The sequence below is a fragment of the Psammomys obesus genome, unplaced genomic scaffold (assembly GCF_907164565.1).
Source record: "Psammomys obesus unplaced genomic scaffold, mPsaObe1.curated_primary_1811, whole genome shotgun sequence".
Lineage (NCBI taxonomy): Eukaryota > Metazoa > Chordata > Mammalia > Rodentia > Muridae > Psammomys > Psammomys obesus.
Genome location: NW_026596244.1, coordinates 13,972,809 through 13,984,670, shown reverse-complemented (window position 1 = coordinate 13,984,670; position 11,862 = coordinate 13,972,809). Strand labels below are relative to the sequence as shown.

The 11,862-nt window shown below is 40.7% G+C and overlaps 1 protein-coding gene across 1 annotated transcript in view; it reads right to left on the bottom strand.

The window, feature by feature from the left end:
* Lrba (LPS responsive beige-like anchor protein) overlaps positions 1-11,862 on the bottom strand; it is a 429,351-nt gene that overhangs the window by 272,224 nt on the left and 145,265 nt on the right. Inside the window, exon 34 of the mRNA XM_055596564.1 lies at positions 1,942-2,108. Coding sequence (XP_055452539.1) covers positions 1,942-2,108 — 167 coding nt within the window. The remainder of the gene's footprint in view (positions 1-1,941; positions 2,109-11,862) is intronic.

The following is an 11,862-nucleotide window of genomic DNA, read 5'->3' as shown; positions in this document are numbered from 1 at the left end:
AATGACATTAATGGGAAAGTATTAGGCCTACATAGCCATGGCTACAAGCAAATTATGTGGATTCCAAAGGAGGGTCCAAAACACACACACACACACACACACACACACACACACACACACACAAATGAAATTTCAAAATCTCTTAACATGATTGGATTAAAGAGAAAAATGCTACTATAAGTCTTTAGATAAAACAGAAAGAAATTATACCTAAAATAATTTAATCCCCCGCTAGAATTTTGCTCATTGTGCATGTTTCTTTTAACAGGCTCGGGACAGTTTAAGTGCATTACAGCTTCAGTGTGGCTCTGCTTTCTCCCTAATGCCATTCAGGTTTTCTAGAATTATGCTAAGTGCAGAGCAAAGTACACTATGCTATCTCCATTTATTACAAACATGTCCATAATTTGCAAGCTGATTATGCAAGCCCCTTACAAGGGAAGTCAGTGACTAGTTAAGCATGGCCGAAGAGTGGAGAGCCAGCACACCTTTGTCAGCTGCATCTTCTGCGGCTGAAAGGACCATCGCTACGGACAAACGCACGACAACGGAACGAATGATGAGCATCAGAGAAGAAGCATCTCCAGTATGTGAGAGTGGACTGTGACACATGCAAATGTAGTGACAAGAAACTACGAACAAGGATGCAATGTGCTGTGCCGTGTGCTGGGCAACAACACTTAAGTGATGAGAGGTGGAGGAAGAAAGTCAACTGACTAACGTTAATGTTCTTTTTAATACCGTATCTTTTGTTTCTAGAATGACTTTAAAAGGCATCTATTCGAAAGCCAAGAATATAACAGCTATTCTCATTTGGAAAGAAACCCCTAAAATTTTTGATTTCTTTACATTTTCAGGTATATTAAAATTTGAGAAGTTAGTTTAATAATGTCTAGCCTTTTAGGAACCCAGATATAAAACCAGTAATTTTTTCAGATAAATACACTCTACAGTCCATTTATCTCTTTAAGGTATTTTGTTACACTAAAATCACATCAGAACTCTGCGATTCCGACAGTACAGAAATGCTGAACTATACAAATAAACAGCCGTCACTAGCAAGGACTAGCTCCCTGATGACAGTGACCTGTGAAACAGTGTAAAGTGTAAAGTTAACATATATATATATATATATATATCATATAGTTTATTTCAGGAAAAAAACTAAAAACATAAAAAGATAGCAAATATACACTCAGTTCCAACCAAGTACCACACACACCACAAACTATCCTAACTTGCTCATACTTGGTATGAAAATGACCTTATCAAATACATAGCATGAAAGGCCACCAAGACTCAACGACCTCTGCTGACACATGTTCACATGAGAGCTGGGGCTGGGAGTTACTGTCCTCAACATTCATGACCCACTCAAGTCACTTCATGCCATCATCTCCTATGATATCAACTGGAGGAGTGAAAACAAACAAACACAGCTCCTCTCGTCTATTTTAGCCTTGGAGTTGATCTCAATGCCTGAAACCAAAAGTTTATACCGCTTCTGTGTTACTGAACACTTGTAAGTGGCCTTCAATTCAAAATTTTTTAATTAACTATCAAAAATATCAAAATTATTTACAGGAAAAGTTCTAAATTAGACTCTATGTCTGTGAGAAACATGTTAAATATAAAATAATTAAAAACTTGTAGAGATTCTATGACATGCAGTCAATAAAACAATATAACATTTGTTTGTCTAATCAATTCAAAGTAAAACAAGTAAGGATGAACAAATTCTCTTCAAAAATAATTTGAAAAAGCTAGTACCTAAAAAGTTCCATGAAGACACCTCCATAGATTCTCTCTTCCTGTGAAGTCACAGTAAAAACACACACTTGACTCGGTTCCTCGCTTAGCCTTGCTCACACTCAAAGCCATTTCTTCTTCCTTACACCTAGGCACTGACAAGGAGGAGGGCCACTGAAGGCATTCCTTTACCTCACTGCAGAACTCCCCCAGGCGCCATGCTTGTCGGTGAGGAGGGTGACAGTCTTCTGGGTCAGCTGAGTCGCTGTCACGTGGTCTCGGTACTTGGCGGCTCTAATTAGGTGATCACACATCCTTTCCTCTTCTCGTTTGTCTGCAGAGTACTGAGCACACAAGGACTGAAAGAGGAAGAGAGAAAGCTCTGTCAGGTATAAAATGTCTGTGTTCTTTTCCCTATTTTGGGGAGGGCACACGGGTGAGATGGTGACCTGGGAAGAATGGAAAGTGAGTATGATCTGGGGGCATTCTCAAAGAATTAATAAGATGCTATTTTTAAAAGAACGCTCTACATTTAGTCATTTTATAAGATTTTCTTAAAGACTTTAAGATTCACTAAATCTATGCTCATTGCATACCAATGTGAATTTGGTTTTCTGTTCCCTCCATTAAAAGCAATTCAAAGTATAAGAAGACAGGCACATGCATAAAGAAAATAAACTATGTGTGAGATACCCTGTTATAAGGAATCAAAGGCTGACTTTATTGTAACAATAGACGATGCTGTGAAGGTAAGCTATTCAAGGAAGGGAAGAAATGAATCTTTAAAGCAGAGAAGCAATACATTTTCACACACACACACACACAAATACAGGTAGAAGTATTTTTTCAGCAATTATTTAAATGGAAAGAAATTGTAGAATTCTGAGTGAGCCATAGAAAAAAAAATCACTATGAATCAGAATAAACCAGATTACCCTACCTCCTGGCTAATCTTTTCTTGATCGTACTGGCCAATTCCTTAGTCTCTCTCTCTCTGGGTTTAAACTCCCTCTTCAGGTTTAAACTTGCTAAATGACAAGGTTATGCTAACTCAACCACCAGTCACTGAAGAACACATAACCGCTGAATGCTTAGTCAGTCATGAGAGCAGGACACCTGTGTCCCCTCAAAGGTCTAGGGGACATCATGGAAGAAAGCAGAAAGAGTGCAAGGCACAGCAGAAGTGCTGGTGTGGCCCGGACCCCATTCTCTGGGCTGGCACGGCTGCTGACTACAGGCAGCGGCTCTGGTTACCCGAGTAGACTGTCCTTCAACATCTCCTCACACAGGGACTAGCTCATGAAGCCACCTCCCCTGAGAATTTCCAGACAACTCATAGTTGCTGGAAGAGGGAAAGGCATTTTCTTCTGTGGCGTCCACTGCAAAGATGTCCACGCCCCCAGGAGCAACCCTCCTGAGAGTCACCGGCAGAACGCAGCTGTGGGCAGCACATGCCAGCAGAAGAGCTGCTGGGAAGAGGAAGAAACACTGACTGTGGACAAGGGCGGGGAGGACCCGAGATAGCACTTGAGTATAAGCTCAAAGATGCTTTCATTTTATTTTCTCTTGGGTAGAATTTCCTACTTTGCCTCACCCTATTTTTCAACTTTAAGTGTTACATACTAGTTATTAACATCACAACATGAGTACACCAATATCTGAATGTAAAAACAAATAATTAGCTCGTAAGCAAAATATTCAAATTTATTTAACTACTGCTAAAAATTTAAATGTATTCCTGTAGAATTAATAAAATAAATATTAAAATACATGTAAAAACAAATTATGTAAGTGCGATGTAGCAAATAAAAGACATTAGGAATGAGGCTAAAGCAAAGCAAATGCAGTATTTAGGTGTCTGTTATAGCACTGTCTGGGCACAGGGTCTTTTCTGAGATGGACACTCAACCAAAGACCATGAGAGGATAAAACCTAGAACCTCTGCTCGGATGTGACCCATGATAGCTCAGTAATCAATTGGTTTCCCATAGTGAGGGGAACAAGGACTATTTCTAACAGGAACTCAATGACTGGCTCTTTGACCTCCCCACCTCCCAAGGGAGTAGCAGTACTGTTAGGCCACAGAGGAGGACTTTGCAGCCAGTCCTGAAAATAACCTGACAAAACAGAGTCATATGAAAGGGGAGGAGGTCCTCCCCTATCAGTGGACTTGTAAAGGGGCAGGGAGGAGATGAGGGAGGGAGGGTGGGACTGGGGAGGGAATAAGGGATACAGCTGGGATACAGAATTAACAAAATGTAACTAATGAGAATAATAAAAAAAAAAAAAAAAAGGAAAAACAAAACAAAACAGAAGGTTAGGGATGGAGAGCCTTTCTGTGTTCAAATAAAATAAAGTGATTAGAAAAAAAAAAAAAAGCCACAAATAGAACACTATTGTAAATTTGGATTTGAACAAACAGAAAGAAAAATATTAGTTTTTTAAATATCTGGATGGCGGCTTAGGTAAAAGATATTATTCCACTGAAGCAAAATGTCAGCTGATAGTGACATTTTCAGAGAGTCATGCAGGAACTAAGAGCTGACCTGCAGATAAAGAACGATACGGAGGGCGCAGAGGTCTTTCTACGCTCTGCAGCCTGTATGCTCACTGCGGCCACAGAAGCCTTTCTCCAACCTGACCTCCTAAGAGGAAATTCAAACTCTTGGTGAAAGTTAGGAAAATCAATGGGCCCCTGTCCTCCCAAGGAATAGCGCACATCTTAGTACTGAACACAACCAAGTGTGCCTGTGCTTGCTGCAAGGCCTGACCACAGACCTCGCTCTGCTCTTTGTGAACAGCTGAACAATAAGCGCGCGCAGCCTACCAAAGTTTGCTGAAAAGCATTTCTAAATACAGGGACTCACGGTAAGCTAAACAGTAAGATGGTTGGAAGTGTTCTCTAATGGATCTTCCTCTACAATTTAAAAGGCAACTTTTCATATCTGACATAAAATCTATAGATATAAATCACATTAAAGGACCATTCTTTCCTGATTATCAATCTCTGTCTCCTTGTAGCATACTACAGTCACATTTGACCTTAAAACATGATAAAAGGAAAGCAAACAGGAATGTTTCTAAAAGATGTAATGATCTTGTCTCTGTTCTGAAGAATATCTTCATAGTGTAAATTGGTGATGTTCAAATCAGTTACTAATAATTTCTATTATTCACTTAGGTGCACACACGTGTTAAGGGGAGGAGCAGAACCCTTGTATTTGTGTCTGACGGCTGACTGGAGGTAGCACAGAGGCCCTCCCTAGAGTTCAGCTGACACTGGAACTTTGGGCCCTAGAGGTAAAGGGCTCTGAAGCTGCCCTTCAGGACGGGTCAGGCGGGACACAGCACTTCCCGTCGCCTCTGCTTCCCTGCACCAAATGCCACACAAAGGGAAAACTACGCCATCACCGCGGCGTACGGGCATCTGAGTGTAAACCAGAGGAGTGGCCTGAAAGCCAAGTAACTCAATCTCAACTTGACTATTGCAGAAACAATACATTTGTTACTTTGGAAATAATAAAAAATAAAATAAACTTGCTTCTCAGAATTCATTTATTTCTAGTAGGTAAGTCGTCACTGAACAGAAAACAACTTAGAATGTAAGGGCCTAAGCAGGGCCCCTAAGCCAGCTGTCCTCCACCTCCCCAGTGCTGCGAACCTGTAGCTCAGTTCCTCCTGTTGCAATGAGCCCAGCCATCACAGTGCTTTGTTGCTACTTCCTAACTGCAGTTTTGCTGCTGCTATGAAGCGCAATGTAGAAACTGATGTGCAGCCCCCAAATGGGTTGTGACCGTGACCCTCAGGCTGAGAACCACTGCTCAGTGAGGGAACAGAGACAATCTGAACTTAAACTCTCCATGCGGCCTTCCCAACTATTTGCCCTTTCCATGAAGTTCGGGAAAAGTGAGCTGAGAATGAAACCACGTGCTCTGGCTCCCTCCCCAAACTGAACTGACCTCCTCCCCTGGTAAGTTAGTGCTGTCCTTTACAGGCCTTTCAGTGTAAAACTCCTGTGGATTGCCCAGTCCTGCCGAATGTTCCATTCAAAACATGCCCTTCCCAGATCATCAATTAGAAGTGCCTCTCCATTTTTCCTGGCCGATCCAACTGTTAACTCAAAGCATGTGCCCACATTACTACCGAAAAGGCCACCCTTACTCAAGCAGGCATCTTGCAACACTGAAAAACACAGGTTGAACCACCCGCCTCTATCCTAGCCGTGCTATTACACTAGGAAGCTTTCCTGTAATCAGTGACACGTAGTCTTGATTGTTCTCAGAATTGCCCATTTATTCCACTTTAGCAAAACCTCTAATAAGCAATCAATGCACTCACCTAGGTTTCTATTAGTTCAAAATTAAGAGCTTGAAATAATCTGGATAGCTTCTTAAAAACAACCACTGAACTGTTTTTCTAGAAGACACTTTTATAGCTTAAATACATTTATACACTCGATCCTCAACCCCCAAAAGTACATGACTGCCAAAATATTCAAAACACATTTTGTTTGTTCTGCTTTTTTTTGTTTTGTGGGACTAAGAGGAAACATGCAATCTACCACTGGGTTCCTCCTCCAGCCCAAGACCACACTTTATTGCCTAGAGCAAGTAACGTGGACGTCAGCCACGTCACAGACTGACTTTATGTCTGTCTCTACCCTCTTATTTCTAGACAAACACTGGTTACTCCTCACACTCAACATGTCTCCTTGGAATTGTAAAGGGACAAGGAAACTGCCATGTTCTTCAAAAAAAAAAAAAAAAAAGTCTATCTGGGGCTGTGAGATGACTAAGAGAATAAGTGTGTTTGTCATCAAATCTGGCAGCCTGAATTCAAAACCCAGGGTCCACATGTACAGGAAGAGAACTAGCTTTCATAAACTGTCTTCTCACTGAACCACTCCATGTTCATTCATACAAATTAATTCTAAAAAATCTATTCAGAAGACAAGAATGTGAAGGACAAGTCACTAGAGAAGTTATGCCAAGAAAGAGCTAAAAATACAGATCCTTTTCACTCTTTGGTTGACCATCTAAGGTAAAAGGCTATCCTCTTAAGAAGTTCCCACATAAGTGGAAATTAAGAGACTGACTCAGAATAATTTACAGATCTATGAAAAACTCAAAAGGAATAAGGAAAGTTAGGAAAAAAATTTAACAACCATAACAGTAGAACTTAAAGAAAAACTTATGGCCTTAAATATATGAGAAAACAGCTGGGATCAGTAACATAAATGTCTATTAAAAATAAATGACCTAAACTTCAATGAAATAAAGTGAAGAAATTATTTAAATTTAATTTCATGTAGAAATTTTATGTACAAATTTTATTTTCATAAAGAGAACTCAAAAAAAGTACAGGTTGGTTCTCTAACAACAACTGCAACACCATTATAATACATGGCCAGCATGTTCAAAAACAAGAAAAAGTCTATAATTATCAGTGTCAGCATGGAGTGGCAGGCCAAAGCGCTGCACTGTGACTGCAGCACTGTGGGGAGCTGGAGGACTAAGGCAGGTGAAGGCCAACGGGGTCCACAGAGCCAGACAGCTAGGGACACACAGCAGACCCCATTTAAAGACAAGGACAAGACAGGAGGAACGGTGCAACACATTCTAACCGCAAGAAACTCACCTGAACCACAGATGTCACACTTACAAGGTTTCAAGCATTAGGTTTCTAAAATAACAGGTTTTATCTGATACATAGTAACTAACTCTCCAAATTATTATAAAACACATTGAAAATTTTGAAACCAAAACCGACTCAAAATATAACAGAAGCCTTTTCCTAATTTAGCATAGTAGGTTAACAATATAAATTATTTGGTCTCATAATTTAGTGTTTAAAATTTAAATATTAAAAAAGGTATTTACAGCCAGGTGGTGGTGGTACATGTCTTTAATCCCAGCACTCTAGGAGGCAGACAAAGGCAGATCTCTGTGAGTTCAAGGCCAACCTGGTCTACAAAGAATGACTTCCAGGACAGCCAAGACTCCACACAAAGAAACCGTGTGTGTGTGTGTGTGTGTGTGTGTGTGTGTGTGTGTGTGTACACATATACCCTGTATGTATATGTATGTGTGCAAATATATATGCAAACATATGTACATATACATATGTATACAAATATATACACACAGGGTATATATATATATATATATATATATATATATGTGTGTGTGTGTGTGTGTGTGTGTGTGTGTGTGTGTGTGTGTGTATACATATATATACACACACTCACATAACCATGATATAGGAAACAAAAAGCACAGCCTGTGACCATTCTTCCGCGTAGGTGTGGGTTCACAGCAGCTCTCTCCATGTCGGGACATAGAGTTCCACATTCTTCATTTCAAGGGCTACTCATGGATTGCTGGAAGTTAAGTGGGGACGCAGGGCTTCTGCCAAACAGTTTTCAGAGGACTGCTTCTCAATTACCTCAAAAACACTTCCACGATAAATATACTCAAAATTATTGAAAAGAAGAACCATGTAAAGTTCAACAAAGAAAGAAGTTTCTCAATATTTCACTTCAGAGGTCTTTGCATGTTATCCCTTACCCCAGATGTAAAGTCTGATCTAAAAAGAAAAAAATAATTAATGCTATCTACAGAAACCATAGACTCCTGAAAAAGACTAAGAAAAATGAAAGCTTCAAAACCTCAACAGCAAACAAAAGTCAACCAATGATAATGTGTGACAGCCCCCTTTAATTCTGAAGTGATTTCTCTGTCATGGAACGCCTCAAAGTATTGATTTCTCTCAGCAGGAAGAGGTCTAAGCCAATGAAACAGATCCAGCACCCTCCCCCCAGTAGCCCATAACAGCATTCAAGGTTACAGCCGGCAGGACACTTATCAAAGTATCTCTCCCATTTCTTCTTCTTTTAATGGACTAGGTGCAATGTGTTCTAAGGCCTTATCTCCACAAAATGCAGTCCCCAATAATATTAAATGATTTAAAGATTAAAACAGGTTTGAACCTTTTAGGTTTCTCATAATAAATGGTTGTTTTAAAATGCTTTACAAGATATTTGTAAAAACAAGACAACATGAAGCAGGGTGGAGTTTGTACATAAGCCTCTAATGTATACACAACACTGTTTTACTATTTTTACTTACTAGAGCACTATTAATATTTTAAACCACCAAATGCTTAGAGAAGTGCCCAAACACTGTTCAAACAGGCAAGAAGGGTCCACTAACAATGCAGCAATGCATCGTATATCTAGTAAAGTTAGTAAAAGGTCTCAGCACCTGTGTTCAGTAAGGCTGACAAAATTCAAACAATAAATAGGTCTGAATTCAAAAACTTTTAAAAATCATAATGTGATTTTAAAACACAGAACAATAGTCATTTCTTTAACGTAGAAAGGTCTCATGATTAAATGAGTCAATACATTCACAACTGTAAAGGCTAACTTCAGCTAAATGCAAAGCAAAAGCGGTTCAAAAGAAGCACACGAAGCAGAATGAGAAAGAACTGATGCAGCTTTATCAGTAGCCACAATGAAATCAGTACTTAAAAGCACAGCATCTACAACCAGACAGCTCAAGCCTTAGCTCTGAAGTCTCCCTAATTGGGAAGCTCTATGAAATCTTGTATCTCAGCTGCTTCATCTCAACACAAGACTGACCGGGGCGATGAGAACAGGGACGTGAAGTGCAGCTCCCCCATGCTCTGCGCTGCCGCACAGTGAGCAGCCCTGGCTCCAGCACCAAGAGCAACTGTGCACGCAACCACAGCTTCAGAGCAGGAGAGAACAGTAACAGCATCAGCCCTCCACTGAGGCAGAAGCCCTGTACACAGGGCCATGGAGAAACCGTCTCAACCAGAGAGAATAAGCTTCTTTCACCAAGAAGCAAGCTCTCAAGACAGAACCGATGAAATAGCAGGAAACCGTCCGGGCGACAACACGGGCTGCACAGTAGGCGTCAGGCCAGTGTGGAGTAGACCCTGCCATACAGCAGCCCGAGCGCTCCCCTCTCAGACACACCAGGGTGGCTTTTCTGTCATGAAAGCAACATTTTACCCATTCTTCAAAAACAAGTATTCCTAAAACAGCTGAATTACTTAACATATAAAATGGTAACTGAATTCGTGTATCTCCGTGCAAACTGCTAGAAATTCTCTGATTCGTACTGACAGGTATTAATAATAGTCATTTCCACAGGGGGAGATTGAAGCTGAAAACTGTTTTATTTACATTTTCCTGATGGGCATGTTGGACATTTTACCGTATGTTTAGGATAAAAGGAGGAACCTTTATACACTGATAGCGGGAATGCAAATTGGTACAGTCACTGTGGAAATCAGTACAGACTTCTCTCATAAAACTGAAGACAGAACTACCATACGAACCACTTACACTACTCCTGGCCGTCTAGAAAGACTGGGGATGAGCACGCCACAGTCTTGGACCCCCGTACAGGCTGCCGCAGTACTTCCAGGAGCCAAGACACTGCATGAGCCTGACTCCTAACAGAGAAAGAAGGTATGGCATAAACACGTGACCAAGCTTTATTCAGCCATAAAGAAAAACAACATTAAGTCACGTGAAAGAAAACGGATGAGGGGTAGCTCAAGTAAATAAAATGAGTAAACTGAAAGGAGGAGTATCAGGTGTTTTCCTCTATTTGTGCATCCTAGATTCTGTGTTTGCATATAGGATATGAGGTATAACTTTGGCTGGAGGGCTGGATAAAATGGGAGAGAGGAGACACTGGGGTGACTGTGGTCACAGTACATAATATATTTGTGTAAAAATATTTTTATGAACCCCATGTTTGTGAAAACTATGTCAAACATGATTGCTTGGCAAATATGCATAAACAGAATTTTCATTAAAAAGAGGTAACGGATGCTTTTGAAATAATCTCATATTACCAACTTTAAAATCTGAAAACAGAAACCTGATAGTTGATTTTTTTTTATCTTTTTAAATTACAAAAGTTTTGTCATATAATATATTCTGATCATGGTTCCACCTCCCTCATACTTTCCCAACTTCCCCACCCTGCCAACTTCATGCCTCTTTCTCCCTCTCTTAAGAAAACAAATATGACAATAAAAAGACAAATAAACAAGAATACAACAAAAAGAATGAGCTAGCAAGAAAGAAGAAAAGAGAGCACAAGAAATGCAGATGCACACACACACTCATATAACACAACATCATAAATAATATACAAGCAAAGACCAGCCAGAAGCAAATGCCCAAACAACGCACGCAGGATGAGAAAAACTGAGAGACCGGGCCTCAATCTACAGCCTTGGCTGCACAGGAACAGGAACTCGCTGCATGGCCCTGACTGGCCTTGAACTCATAAAGATCTGACTGCCTCAACCTCCCAAGTGCTGGAACTAATTCACATTTACACAGTTGTTTTTCATCCCCAATGACTACTGGTTTGTTTTTTTTTTTTTTCGTAACAAGCTCTAAAAATGATAGCTTCTAATAATGCATGTTTGTGCCCTATGCAAGTGTGTCCCTGATGTGTTCACAGCTGCCCAGAGAAGACCTGAACGAGAAAATGTGAAGCCACAACAGAAAGGAAAAACAACTTAAGACACCCTGCACCACACACCAGACATACCTGCCTCTAAGTCTCCACCTGTGCAGAAAAGTGTACAGGCAGCACCTGAAACACTACTCCACATGTACAGACACCCACACACACGTGGATGTGTGCTCACATGTACACACAGACACGTGCACACACAGAGAAAAAGGGAAGAGAGAGAGAGGGAGGGAGAGGGGAGACAGGGACACAGACAGACAGACAGACTGGATGACTGGAAGTGGATGAGACCTAATTCCAGAGAAAAAAAATGTGTGTGTGTGTGTGTGTGTGTGTGTGTGTGTGTGTGTGTGTGTGTATGCACAACCTAGACCAGGCCTTAGAACTGACAAAGAGAAAAGGCCTGGGCTCATGTGAATTCAAGGTGATGTGATTTCTCTCCCTGTTACCCATCTGTGCTCTGATTCCCTTCTGTGGATGCCATTCTTACAAAAGGAAAACAAAAGGCCATGGCCACGACTTGGGCAATGGGGGCTTTTGCTCGGAAGAATGCCCACTAATAGGACAGCAAGAGTTGTGATGCCAG